The sequence below is a fragment of the Chelonoidis abingdonii genome, chromosome 10 (genome assembly GCF_003597395.2).
Source record: "Chelonoidis abingdonii isolate Lonesome George chromosome 10, CheloAbing_2.0, whole genome shotgun sequence".
Lineage (NCBI taxonomy): Eukaryota > Metazoa > Chordata > Testudines > Testudinidae > Chelonoidis > Chelonoidis abingdonii.
Window position 1 is genome coordinate 81380068 of NC_133778.1, and position 14403 is coordinate 81394470.

The following is a 14403-nucleotide window of genomic DNA, read 5'->3' on the forward strand; positions in this document are numbered from 1 at the left end:
CAGGAAGGGAGCTGAGCAGGGAGCAGGGCACTGGCAGGAGCTGGGCAGGGAACTGGGCAGGGAGCTGGGCACTGGCAGGGAGCCAGGAAGGGAGCCAGGAAGGGAGCTGAGCAGGGAGCTGGGCAGGGTGCTTGGCACTGGCACGGAGCCGGGCAGAGGGGTGGGTGCTGGCAGAAGCCGGGCAGGGAGCCAAGAAGGGAGCTGAGCAGGGAGCAGGGCACTGGCAGGGAACCGAGCAGGGGGTTGGGTGCTGGCAGGAGTCAAGCAGGGAGCTGGTCAGGGAGCTGGGCGCTGGCAGGAGCCGGGCAGGGAGCTGGTCAGTCAATGACATTCCCCACAGCCTGACTCACCTCTCACTCGCAGGGTGAAGTGCACCTCATCGTCCCCAGTGTCACAGCTGAAGGTGCCGCTGTCCCCCAGCTCCGTCTGCTTGATGGTGAGGCTGTGCAAGGGCCCCTGGGTGCCCAGGAGGAGCCGCGCCCCGGAACGCAGCACCTGCTTGTTCTTCAGCCACTGGACAGGAGCCTGTTCCTGGGAGAGCCGGGCAACCAACATGACACTCTCCCCTTCCACGACCTCCACTGGCATCTTGGCCTCCTCCTTATTCACAATGCAAACGGGGGGGGCTGGAGCCAGAGGGGAAAGGAAGTGAGCAGGCAGCCCTGGGACAGCTTTTCCGGGGCGCCGTGGGGAGCAGGCTGGGAGAGCGTGAACAGGACACCCTGTGGGGCTGGCCTGAGCCCTGCTCCTCGCTCAGGGCTGGCCCACGCTGCTCCCCTGAGCCCTCCCTCCCCCCGCCACCCGTGTGGGGCTGGCATCGTTGCTCGCCCTCCTGCACATCCCACTGTTCTGACAAAAGGGGGCATTTGTCCCACTGATCAAGTCAGCAAAGCAAACAGCACAAATGCCCACTTCTGCCAAAAAATCGGGATGGCCGGGGCAGAGCTTAAAAAGGGGGCTGTCCTGGCCAAAATGGGATGTATGGTCAACTTATGCTGGGAGCACTGCATGTGGTGCGGGGGGCTCCCGGCTGCTCCGGTCCCAGCCTGTCCGGGGGGGGGAGGGGCGCTGTGGGAAGTGGGGTAGGGGTCACTGGCTGTGTGTGTGGGGGGGTAGTTCCTGGCTACCCCAGCCTGGCCTCTCCCAGCAGGGGGTGCTGTGGGGAGCAGGGTAGGGGTCACTGGCTGTGTGTGTGGGGGGGGGTAGTTCCTGGCTATCCCAGCCCAGCCTCTCCCAGCAGGGGGCGCTGTGGGGAGCAGGGTAGGGGGCACTGGCTGGGAGGGGTGGGGGAGTTCCTGGCTATCCCAGCCTGGCCTCTCCCAGCAGGGGGCGCTGTGGGGAGCAGGGTAGGGGGCACTGGCTGGGAGGGGTGGGGGAGTTCCTGGCTATCCCAGCCTGGCCTCTCCCAGCAGGGGGTGCTGTGGGGAGTGGGGTTGGAGTCACTGGCTGTGTGTGTGGGGGGTGGTTCCTGGCTATCCCAGCCTGGCCTCTCCCAGCAGGGGGCGCTGTGGGGAGCAGGGTAGGGGGCACTGGCTGTGTGTGGCGGGGGGTGGTTCCTGGCTACCCCAGCCCAGCCTCTCCCAGCAGGGGGTGCTGTGGGGTCAGGGTCACTGGCTGTGTGGGCGGGGGGGTGGTTCCTGGCTACCCCAGCCCAGCCTCTCCCAGCAGGGGGTGCTGTGGGGTCAGGGTCACTGGCTGTGTGTGTGGGGGGTGGTTCCTGGCTATCCCAGCCTGGCCTCTCCCAGCAGGGGGCGCTGTGGGGAGCAGGGTAGGGGGCACTGGCTGTGTGGGGCGGGGGGTGGTTCCTGGCTACCCCAGCCCAGCCTCTCCCAGCAGGGGGTGCTGTGGGGTCAGGGTCACTGGCTGTGTGGGTGGGGGGGTGGTTCCTGGCTACCCCAGCCCAGCCTCTCCCAGCAGGGGGTGCTGTGGGGTCAGGGTCACTGGCTGTGTGTGTGGGGGGGTGGTTCCTGGTTACCCCAGCCCAGCCTCTCCCAACAGGGGGTGATGTGGGGAGTGGGGTCAGGGTCACTGGCTGTGGGGAACAGGAAGGAGCACTGGGCAGGGAGGGAGCTCCGAGCTACCCCAGTGACAGCCGCAGTGTCTGCACTAGTCCTGCTGGTGACGCAGGGCAGGAGGCTGGGAATCCTCCATCCAGGGGTGTCTAACACAAACAGGAGCAGGCTGTGGGTCCTGCAGGCTGGGCAGCAAGTGCTGAGGAGGAGGCCAGAGGCTTGGGCTGGGCATGGCAAGGCAGCAGGGCGCATCTAGCCAAGCCAGCACCTTTCACTCCTCATCTCTCCCATGCACCCGCTGGCAGGGATTGGGGCAGCCCCGCAGCCCTCCTGCATGGCCAGGGCTCAGCCTCCATCAGAGGCCAGGAGAGCATTTGTAGCCCCAGCCCTGCCCCAGGGAGCTGGGCCACCTCCCTTTACCCCAGCTGATAAATGCCCAGCTCAGCCCCTGGCAGCAGCAGGTGAGGCGCCTGGGAGCTGGCCAAGGTGAAATGTAACCAGCTCCCGTAAGGCTCCTGCTGCTCCACGGGTGCTACCTTGCTCCTCTGGCGACTGGGACCTGCGCATGGCTCCCGCAAACCCTGAACAGGTTCCCCTTACCACGGGCCGATCCCCAGAGCCCCCCTTCCATTTGTATGGGGATCCTCTGAATCAACATCGAGGGGGGGACATTTGCCATGAAGCCAGGGCTCCAAGCCCAAACTCCAGGCCCAGTAAGACAAGGCACAGGCAGCATGTGCTCCGGAGCGGGGAGTCCAGAGAACAGAGGGTCAGTCCTGTGTAAAGAGGCCTTTCATTCAGGAGGCACAGAGAGGCATCCCTCACCCAGCACTGATATGCAGCCACCTCTGAATTGGAATGCAGCATCTGCTCAGCAACAATACCAGAGTTTAGGACCAGAAGTGCTGAAGGATCCTGCATCCAGCAAAGCCTGGGGGAGGCAAGATGAATTCTCTGGAAACGGAATCTGGCGAGGACACTAGGGAGAGAGCTCTGGGATCACAAGTAGCCAGAGCCACCATCCCAATCCCTGCACACTGCACACTGCACTGGCTGCCAAGGGAGAGCACCCTCACTGAACCTCTCCCCACTACCTGCAGCACGGGGGCAGTCCCAGGGGCTTTCCCCTCCAGGTACTGAACCCATCAGCCCCATCTAGCCAGTGAGAGCTGACAGGCCCCCAGCCTGGCTGGGACGGACAGTGTTCCTGCTCTGCTCTGCATCCGCCCACCTAGCTGGCATGTACAATGGCCCCTGCCGGCTCACCTGCCACCTCCACGGTTGTCACCATTCGGTCACCAACAGCATCACAAACATAGGAGCCAGAGTCACTGGGCCGGGCCCTGAGGATGGTCAGCTGCCTGAGAGCTCCCCGGTCCTCAATCCGGACTCGTTCGCTGGCCACCAGCTCCTGGCCATCCCTGAGCCAGCGGATGGCAGCGCTGGGCTGAGACACCTCGCAGGCCACCACCAAGTCATCGCCAGCCACCAGACACTGCTGCTCCCGGACCCCCTTCCTCCTCACAATGCACACAGGGGGCTCTGGGGAGTCAGAGAGAGGCAGCGTCACTGCATGGGGCAGAGGCCAGGCTCGGGGCCAGGCGTGCCTCACACCCCGCAGCCAGAGCGACCCACTGGGTGCATGCTGGACAGGCTGCACATGGAGAGCATGCCAGATGGCCTGACAGACAGCACTGCCTGTGATGAACTGGGACTGTTCTTACTGTGGTCTGTGAATGCCGAGTGGGGAGAGTTGGCCTGGGAGGACGGTCTGCACTGGGGGATGAGAGACTGGCCTGAGAGAGGAGACCTGAGCACGTAACATGAGAACGCAGGAAGGGGTTAGAGGCCAGGTGACACCTTTGCCCGGGGAAGCTGAACAATGGCTGAGTGAGAGGCTCGGGAGGGGGGTTCAGCTTGGAAGCTGGCTAGGAAATGGAGGGGAGTCTCGACAGGGCTCAGGCCTCCCAACGGGGCTGGGGCCTCCCTGGAGCCACAGATGGACCTAACTAAAAGTGGGTCCTGTTGTCTGTACCAGCAAGACCTGTTTTAGACTGTGTTCCTGTTGTCTAAATAAACCTCTGTTTTACTGGCTGGCTGAGAGTCACATCTGACTGCCAAGTGGGGGGGGTGCAGGACCTGGTGGCTTCCCCAGGACCCCGCCTGGGTGGGCTCGCTGTGGGAAGCGCACGGAGGGGCAGAGGATGCTGAATGCTCCAAGGAGAGACCCAGGAGGTGAAGCCGTGTGAGCTTCTTGCCCTGAACAAGTCTGCTCCAAGGGAGAGGAGGCTCCCAAAGTCCAGCCTGGCTCTGTGGGGAGCAGTTCCAGAGCATCGCCCGGGGACTCCGTGACAACGTGTACCGACAAACGTACTGGCTCTGCTCCAGAGAAGCCGACTGACACAGACAGGCAGACTATACACTAGACAGGTGGCTGACAGACAGAAGTAACAGCCAGAAACTCCAGCCAGGCCATGGAGAGAACTTGGCCAAGTACCAGCTGGCGGGGAGGCACACCCCCAGCCTCAGCTGAGCTCCCCCCTCCGCTCCAGAAGGTAACCGGGACGATCCGAGCTGGGCCTGAGACAGCAGGATGGGATCAGAGCCCCACTCTGGGGCACAGGGAGAGGGGCTTCTCCATGGGCTGCAGGGGGAAGCCCCAGCTGGGAAAGACTTTCCCCTGAATATTTCACTGGGGCACAAGTATCAGAGGGGTAGCCGTGTTAGTCTGGATCTGTAAAAGCAGCAAAGAATCCTGTGGCACTTTATAGACTAACAGACGTATTGGAGCATGAGCTTTCGTGGGTGAATATCCCCTTCGTCAGATGCATGTAGTGGAAATTTCCAGGGGCAGGTATATATATGCAAGCAAGAAGCAGACTAGATGTAACCCCCCTGCAACATTCCCAGGTCAAATCCGCCCCGCTCCCTGTTGCGTCACAGGAAGCCCCAGACCCTGCTCCCCAGCGGGAGCTCGAGAGCTGTATTAAAATGTCATACGCGCCATAGTTTGCTAGGGTGATGAGATGTCCTGATTTTATAGGGTCAGTCCCGATTTTTGGGTCTTTTTCTTATATAGGTTCCTATTATCCTCCTCCACCTCCTGCCCCAATTTCTCCCATTTACTGTCTGGTCACCCTATAGTTTGCCCACCCCTGCACTAGGGCTAGGATGGGACACATGGGCTGACAGCCCTTTCAGAGCTATAACAGTTCATGGAACAGGATATTCCCAGAACCCATGAGAACACTACTGCTCTCTGAATCCCACTGACCTCTTGGCCTCAAGGATATCGTGTGGCAGGGAGTTCCACAGGTTACGTGTGTAGTGTCTAAAATACAACAGCATTTCCTGCTGCCGCTATTAAATACAGTGCCTTCCCATTTCACTGAGCACCCCGTGGTCTGCTGTTAAAGGAGGGGCAACCAGCCACACCCAATCCCTCTCTCTGTGCCGCTCCTAGAGACACACCTTGTCAGCCTGTGGCATGGGGCTCCTCTAAACCAAACTGCCTCAGCCTCTGCAATCTCTTTATACGGAAGCTCACCCAGGCCCCTTCCCCCACCAGACCCTTTCTGAAGCTGGGAGACCAGAGCCTGGAGCTGCACCTCAGGCTCAGCCTCCCAGTGCGGTCGCAGCAGATGCTGTCCATGCACTCTCCAGCCCTGCGCGGCCGCAGCTGGGGTTACTCTTCGCTCATGGCCGCGCATCAAGTGAGGTGCATGGGGCTGCCCAGGGCTCTCCCCAAGGGGTCACAGGGAGTTCAGAGCCCAGGGCAGAGTCTGAGGGTCCAGATTACTCCTTCCAGTGGGTGCGCCCTGCATTACTGTATGTCACCTGCCCCCACTGCAGCCCTCTCCTCCACCTGGCTGGGCCCTCTGCCCCCTCCCCACCGACTTGGGTGAGCCCTCTGCCCCCTCCACTGCCTGCCTGGGCCCTCAGCCCCCTCCCTCACCTGCCTGGCTGGGCCCTCTGCCCCCTCCACCGCCTGCCTGGCTGGGCCTTCTGCCCCCTCCCTCACCTGCCTGGCTGGGCCTTCAGCCCCCTCCCTCACCTGCCTGGCTAGGCCCTCTGCCCCCTCCACCGCCTGCATGGCTGGGCCCTCTGCCCCCTCCACCGCCTGCTGGCCTGGCTGGGCCCTCTGCCCCCTCCACAGCCTGCTTGCCTGGCTGGGCCCTCTGCCCCCTCCCTCACCTGCCTGCCTGGGCCCTCTGCCCCCTCCACTGCCGGCCTGGCTGGACCCTCTGCCCGCTCCCCGCCAGCCTGGGCCCTCTGTCCTTCCTCAGTCTCCTCTGATTTTAGCTAGCCTAAGTCATTTAGTGCCATCACCCACCTGCTCACACCCATCACAGACCCCCATTAGCCCACTGAGTAAGGCTCCGCGCACCCTCACTCTGTGGGGCCCGGCAGCAAAGGGCCCATCCCTCCAGCTCCTGCACTGCTCCCCAATGCCAGGCAGGGCCCTCGCCCACCTGCCAGACAGGAGGGCAGCGGCAACGGCAGCTCAGCCATACCTTCCACAGCAACACAGAAGATGAGGCTGTCGTCATGGTTGTCACACAGATACTCCCCCGCATCCTTGCTCTCCATGCCCAGAATGACCAGTGCGCGCCGCGCCCCGTCTTCCTCCAGACGCACGCGCCCCATGTCCTGCAACTTCTCACCATCCTTGTACCACTTCACCTCTCCGTGCGCATGAGAGAGCGTCACCTCCAGCACCAGGTCCTCTGTGGCCAGGCAGCGGCGGTGGGTCTGCAGCTCACTCCGCCCCAGGATCGTCACAGGAGGGTCTGGCAGAACCAAGACAAACAGCAGCTACGATTAACCAGCCTATAGAACTCCCTGCCACAAGGTTTCACTGCGCCCAGGAACGCAGCAGGTATCAGAAGGATTCAATATTTGCATGGACAACAGTGACAAGAGCCCCCATGACACTGCGCTACATACAAGGGCGCTGAACCCCCCTGTGCCAGTGTTGGGGATAGGAAGGTGATTCCCCTGGGCCCAGCCCTCATTGCAGGGCAGTTGTACCTTCCCTGGAAGAGCCCGGGGCTGGTCGCTGTCAGAGATGGGCACCAGACTAGACCTGCTCCACTCCAGCCTGGGAACTCCGACACAGGCCCAGGACTTGGCCTGCTCTGAGTGGGTGGTCAGGCTAGCGCAGGCCCCCCAGGACCAAGATGAGCCCAACTGGCCTCTGAGCATCCTGCCTACGATTAGCCTGTTTCATGTCACACCCCTCGATTTCCTGTTGGGAGGAGACAACCAGTGCAGCTGCCAGGGCTCTGCGGCCTGCAGGGACTGCCAAGGAGACAGAAACAGGCACAGACTGCTTGGGAAACTCAGGCTGGCGAGCTGGGCCTGCTGCGCCCAAGTGGGAATTGTCTATACCATTTTTATCAAGTCTGTGTCTGCCTCAGTTTCCCCTATATGCTGTATTGTTACCTATTGGGAGCAGGGGAAGATACAGATGTGACAGGCTCCCAGCTGTCTGGGGCCTTAGGTCCCATATCAGTGGAGCTCTGAGAAGACAGTGGCAAATCCGACTGCCCAGACACAGATGCCCAGCAACCAGTGCCCCAGAGAGATCTGCACCCCACGCCCCTGGGCAGGGGGCTGAGCTGCATCCCCCGCTGGGCTCAGGAACAAAGGGCTGGGGGTGAGGGGTTGTGTTGGCTGCAGGAAGCAGTGGGAGGTAACTGCGGAGTCTGACTGAGGAGGTCAGTCGACGTGACGGAGGGACGGGGCTTTGGGCTCTGGGCTCCCCAAGAGCTCCCAGGGCTGGGCCAGGTGACTAATAATCCGCCTGTCGGCCTGTGCTGGCTGCATGTCCCTGCAGACGCTGGCGGAGGGGGTGCTGACCCCTAAGATGGTGTGACAAAGTGGATTTTTCCTCCTTATTATGTTGTATGTGAGCCTGTGTGAGTCTTACTGTTTTGCATGAATACTCTGTGTGCCTCAGTTTCCCGGTTTATTGCACCAATGCCTAGATGGTGGGAATAAGGGTGTGTGACTTTTGCTGAGACCCTTGGGGACAGGTGAGATGGCTCTGGCTGCCTGCACATAAGGGATGGACGATGTTCTTCATAATCTGAGACCCAGGAGGGTGTGCAACCAGATGACACATTGCCTGGGGAGTGAGACGAAGATCAGGAGGGGAGCAATGGGTGTGTCGGAGGTCGGGTTGCTGGAAGCTGGGCAGTCTGCTATGGGTAACTCAGAGAGTAGGGAGTCCAGGGTGTCCAGACCCGGGCCCCCCAAGATGGACTTGGCTGAAAGTCACTGATTTCTGTGCTAACAAGATCTGTTCTATGCTGTGATCCTGTCGACTAATAACCCGTTTGTTTTATCGGCTGACTGAGAGTCACTGCTGACTGCAGAGCTGGGGTGCAGGGCCCCTCTGGCTTCCCCAGAGGTCTCGCCCAGGTGGACCCGCCAAGGGGAAGTGTACGGTGTGAACAGGGATGCTGAATACTCCAAAGTCAGTCCCAGGAAGCTCCTTGCCCTGAGGGGAGTCACGCTACTCAGAGTCCTGCTGGCTTTGTACAGAGCATCTCCAGAGCATCGGCCCTGTGACTCCGCCATAGATGGTACAACTCTCCCTCAGGATCTGTTTCCATGGGACTCGCTGCCTGGAGGCAGAGTGAGACCCTTTGGGGGCATGGCCTCCTGACGGGGCCTCCCAGAGCCTGTCCTCACTTGGGGGACATGACCCCCATCCTATGGGTCCATGACACCTTCCCCACCCCATTGCTGAGCCCCCCACAGACTCACCATGGCTCTCCAAGAGCACCGAATGGAGCCTATGCCAAGGCACAAGCCCTGAGCTTGAGCGCGCAGACTCAGCAACTGTCCCTGGACAGACTAGCCACTGGAAACAGAGCCCACATGAGCACCAGGGCCCTGGTGCATGCAGACTGCCACAAAAGCAGCGACAGGCATGCCAAGGCTGCGCTTGGGATTCAGGTCTGGTTCTCAGGGGGCAGCGTGAGGCAGGGGGCAACGGACTCAGCCTGGGGCAAGAGAGGGTTGTGGGGACATGACTTTATAGCCCAAATCTGGCTGCAAAGGCACCTCCTGCAGTGACAATGCACCCACCCAGGGAACTCACTTCCCCCAGCACTGCCCTGCTCATGGGGGCCAGTCACTAGGCATTACTCAGGTCTCTGGGCCCTCCCCAGCCTCTCACTCACCACACACTTGGACAGTAAACGTCCTGGTGTCATCAGTCACATCGCAGACATACTTCCCAGAATGCTCCACTCCAGCTGCAGGGATGACCAGCCGCCGATGGGCCCCCTCCTCCTCCAGGATCAGGCTGCCGCCAGCTTCCAGCCTGGTACCATCCTTAACCCACTGCACCGGCACATTCCCGCGCGAGAGCTCGCAGGCCAAAGTCACCGTCTCCCCCACGATAGCCTTCAGGGTGGGGGGAGCTCGCCACGGTTGCAGGATCTTCACCGGGGGCTCTGAAAGGAGAGGGCAGCGCTGGCCCAGGCAGTGAGCGGACAATACTGCGCCCACCCTGGCCTGTTGGTTTGAATCAATGTCCGGCACAGGCAATTTCTCCTGTCACGCCACGGAAGAGCAATGGCAGGTGTAAGAGCTGCAGGGAGCAGATCACGGGATGGCTCCTGAGGCCTGAGGAGACACAGCACATATGGCTGTGCCTCGGGGCATGTGTATGACACGGAGCAGTCATGCCAGCAGATACTCACCACTGGCAAACATACGGCCCACTCTCCCCAGCGACCATAACCAAAGCAGGAACCCAGGAGACACCAAGAGCAGTCAAGAGGGTGATGGACCCAGAGTGGGGGAAGAGCTTTGCTCAGTTTATCAACGATGGTCACAGAGATAAGGCAGCTGTGCCCCACTTACCTGGCCCCCCATGCTCACCTGACACCCTGATGTCAAAGGAGACGGACTCGTCCTTTGTCTCACAGATGTACTCGCCGGCATCCTCAGCCTGGGCCTGCAGGACAATCAGCCAGCGCTGGGGCCCCTCTGCCTGCAGCAGCAAGTTCTCTGTCTCATCCACCTCCAGCCCGTCCTTGAACCAGCACACCTGGGCGTCTGCTCTAGACAGCTCACACCTCAGCTCCAGGCGCTGCAGCGCCAGAGCCCGCAACTCCAGGGAGCGCTCCTGGGGGCACAGGATCCTCACTGGGGGCTCTGTTGGGCACATCGAACGGAAGGGACACGATGGGCTCAGGGATATCCAATCTCTACCCGCTGCAGGGCAGGGGTCTGTTCTACCCAACCTCAGCCTGCCTACTCCCATGGACCCCACTCTGCTCTAGCAAGACCCCCGGCCACTGCCCATGTCCATCAGGAGGCCTGGGCTCCCCGGTGCTGTGGGGGATCTGGGTGGGTGCTGGGGCTGCAGCCTGATGGTCGTTAGGAAAAGTCTCTGCTAGCTTGTGCTACATGTGGGGAGCAGCTGCCCACGGAGCTCAGGTATCACAGCCTCTGTCAGACCCAGACCCCAGTGCTTCCAGGGGCATCGCGGGCTGGGCACTGACAGGGGCACAGGGCTCTCCCCTCACGGCCAGGGCTGGATGTTGATGGGGGGCTGGGCTCTTCACTCAGGGCCAGGGGCTCAGTCCTGGTGAGAGCCCGGCCCACCTGTCATCTCTCCCCAGGGGACCAGGGGTGTCACTGACCTGCCAGCTGGGGTAATGGGGAAGCCCTGCTGACCCACCCGCCACGGACCAGGTGTGTCACTGACCTGGCAGCTGGGGTAACGGGGGAGCCCTGCTGACCCACACACTGAAGGACCAGGGGTGTCACCGACCTGCCAACTGGGATAACGGGGGAGCCCTGCTGACCCACCTGCCAGGGACCACGGGTGTCACCGACCTGTCACTGTGATGTTGTAGAAGATGGAGTCGCTGCCCACGTCACACACAAACTCCCCCGTGTCCTGCGGATGGGCCAAGGGGATGACGAGCCTGCGATGGGGCCCCTCGCGCTCCAGGAGCAGGTGCTCGTCCTCCTCCACCTCCACCCCGTCCTTGTACCACTGCACCGGGGCGTCGGCATGGGATAGCTCGCACGCCAGCACCACGCGCTCTGAGGCCAGGTAGGTGTGTGCAGCATCCTCGTTAGAGCTGATGATCCTCACAGGCGGCTCTGGGCGGGGAGACAGGATGGGCTCAGCAGTGAGGCTGTCGGCTGGGTCGCTCCCAGCCAGCCACCCCACCTATTCTCCAAGGCAGGATGTCCAGGAAGAGGGTGAGGAAGTGACCCTAGGGGCAGCTGTCTGGGAGAGATGCGGAGCCTAGACTGGCCATCCCTCATCAGGTGGGGATGTGGCTTATTCTGCATTAGATGCAGCCACAGAGTCACTTGCATTCTCCGTGTTGGGGGGTGTCATAAACAGATAGCTAAGGGTTAATGTTTCTTTTCGCTGTAAAGGGTTAACAAAGGGAACCAAACACATGACCAGAGGACCAATCAGGAAACCGGATTTTTCAAAGGGAGGGAGGGAACTTCTGGGTGTGTTTTGTCTTTGTTCTGTCTGTTTGTTTCTCTCGGCTATGAGGGAAGAGCTTTTTTTTTTTCTATCTCCAAGCTTCTTTCTACCCTTCTGTTCCCAAGTTGTGAGTACAAAAGGAAAAGCAATAGGTTTATATTGTATTTTGTATTTACATGTGTGGAGTTGCTGGAATGTTTAAATTGGATATCTTTTTGAATAAGGCTGATTATTCATATTTTCTTTTAAGCAATAGCCCTGTGTTATGTCATCTTGATGCAGTGATCATGTCATGTGTTTTTTCTTTCTTTTTTATATAAAGCTTTCTTTTTAAAACTTGTTGGATTTTCTTTTCCTAGTTAAGGCAAGGGGATAGGAATCTCTGTGCCAGGAGTACTGTCTCTCTCAGGGAAAGACTGGGAGGGGGGAGAAGAAGGAGGGGGGAAGGTAAATCGTCCTCTCTGTTTTGTGTTTCAAGGGATTGAAGCAGGGAAATCTCCTAGTATCCCCAGGGCGGGAAAATCTGGGAGGAAGTAAAGAGCAGGAAGGGAAGTGGGTTATTTCCCTTTGTTGGAGGCTCAGGGCATCTGAGTCATGGGGGTCCCCCAGGGAAAGGTTTGGGGAACCAGAGAGTTTATCAGGTACTCAGAATCCTGACTGGTGGCAGCGAGCTAAGATCCAAGCTGGTAAGTAAGCTTGGAGGTTCATGCTAAGCACCCAGATTTTGGACGCTAAGGTCCAGATTTGGGACAGAGGCTTATGATAGGGGGAGCTGCTGTTTCTCTCCCTAGGGCCCAGCTCCTTGCAGTCACCCCCGTGACAGGGAGAGCCAGGGCTCAGGACTCTGAGGATCTTCATTTACCTTCAAAGCAGAGCTGTGTCTGCAGGGGCTGGCTGGGCAGCAGGCTGGTCCCCTGCTGGCCACACAGGGACCAGGAACCAGAGCCCAGGCCCTGCTGGGTCTGACAAGTGCCAGCTCTGGTAATGCACCGTCGACCCCAGATGCTTCACTGGTAAGCCCCTGTGCCAAGCCTGCTGCCCTACTGGGGTCGACAGCAAAGGCAGCGCTGGATACAGGGTCAGCCCCACAGAGTGACTGGCCAGGCAGCACCTCAGGGCAGAGACCCCGACTTCCTATCTGAGTGTAAGGCACAGCCCCCCCAGTGCTGCCTGTGGGCGTTAGCCCTGCTCCCAGGGAGGGGACCATCGCCCAGCCCCCAGCTTACCGCTCACGGTCACGGTGAAGCTCAGCGCATCCTCACCCGCGTCACACGTGTACGTCCCGGAGTCTGAGGGATGGGCAGAGCGGATAAACAGCCTCCTGGCGCAGCCCTCTGCCTGCAGGGTGACGACGTCGTCCGAGGGCACAGCCTCCCCGTCCTTAAGCCAGCGCACAGCGGCATTGGGCGTGGAGACCTCGCACTCCAGGAGCAGCGGCAGCCCTGCCAGGAGCTCCCGGAGGCGCTGGGCCTCGGGCACCGGGGCGGTGCGCACCTGTGGGGCTGAGAGACCAGGTTCTTTATCACCATGAGTGCGGCAGCACCCTGAGAGGCAGGGCTATTTCAAAGCCCAGAGGAGGCTGGGGTCCCAGCCCCATGGAGCTCACAGCCTCAGGCCATAGGAGCACAGCGGGTGGGGTGACATTGCTACACACACTAACAGCCCGCAGGCCACACTCCCAGGCTGGAGGGGACAAGCTGCCGAGGGCTGAGCCCACAGGACTCCCATAGGCAGCAGTCACAGAGTGAACGGAGGAGAGGAGGTGGTGGTCTGACAGACTGGCTGGAGTTGGGGGCAGAAAACAGGGAACTGGGGAAGGGGTATGTGGGCTGGCCAGGAGGGAGGGTGCAGAGCTGGGCAGGGAGGCCTGGAGGGAGGGAGCTGAAGAGTGAGGAGTAGCGTGACCAGACAGCAAATGTGAAAAATCGGGACACGGGGACAGGGGTAATAGGAGCCTATATAAGAAAAAGACCCAATAATTGTGACTGTCCCCATTCACCCTAGTAAGGAGATAGGTGAGGATCCGCCCAGCTTCTGCGTCTAGCAGGGTGTCTGGGAGGCTGCAGAGCAGGAGGGGGGCAGTGACCTGGGGGGAGCCTGGAGGGAAGCAATCGCCATGTGACCAGAGGATCTTGCCAATTTCTGCCAAGAGAAAGCTGGTGAAATGTGACCTGCCCTTCCTCCTCCCCTTCGGCTGGCCTGCGCCTCCCACAACTCTCCCTCCTCCTCCCGAGTCATACAGAGTCTCTGCTCTCCTCCTCTGACCCCTCCACTTGTGCCAGGACCTCATCCAGTCCCAGCTCTTGCTCTCCCTGAACTCCCCTCCTCCCTCTGTTTCTCACTCTCCTCTGGCTCATCCCCTCACAGCACAAAGTGCCAATCGCTCCCATCTTCAACACCCATCTTGCCCCACTTGTCTCTTCTACTCTCGCCCCATCTCCCTTCCTCCCCAAGCTCCCTGCACACACTGGAGTTCCTCTCCTCCTGCTCCATCCTAGACCCTCCAGCCCAGCTCCCATCCCCGGCACGCCACAGAAACTGCCCTCGCCCAAATCTCTAGTGCCCCTTCTAACGAAGGCTCAGGCCCAGCACTCCATCCTCATCCCCCTAGACCTGTCAGCTGTCTTCATACAGCCGGCCATGCTCCTCCTCTTGGCTTCCCTGATTCTGGCCTCTCTGGGTCTCCTCCTCCCCCTCCAACCGTTCCTTTGGAGGAGTCTCCAGATCCAGGTGTGACAAACTGGGAATGTTCTTAATGTTTTCTCTGAATACTGTGTTGGTGCCTCAGTGTCCCCTAGGCAGTTCTTAAGTATCTAGGTGGTGGGATAAGGGTGTGTGATTGCTACAGAGGAAGGGGCCAGGGCCCCTAAATGCCAGGCACTCTGTCTCCTAGCAACTGATGGCCTGGGCCCC

At 60.4% G+C, this 14403-nt stretch overlaps 1 protein-coding gene across 1 annotated transcript in view; it reads right to left on the bottom strand.

Annotated features, from left to right (window-relative positions):
* The window catches only part of OBSL1 (obscurin like cytoskeletal adaptor 1), a 76531-nt gene that overhangs the window by 20269 nt on the left and 41859 nt on the right, over positions 1-14403 (bottom strand). Inside the window, exons 10-16 of the mRNA XM_075069782.1 lie at positions 12717-12992; positions 10875-11147; positions 9912-10187; positions 9206-9481; positions 6527-6802; positions 3279-3554; positions 351-626 (exon numbers count right to left, since the gene is read on the bottom strand). Coding sequence (XP_074925883.1) covers positions 351-626; positions 3279-3554; positions 6527-6802; positions 9206-9481; positions 9912-10187; positions 10875-11147; positions 12717-12992 — 1929 coding nt within the window. The remainder of the gene's footprint in view (positions 1-350; positions 627-3278; positions 3555-6526; positions 6803-9205; positions 9482-9911; positions 10188-10874; positions 11148-12716; positions 12993-14403) is intronic.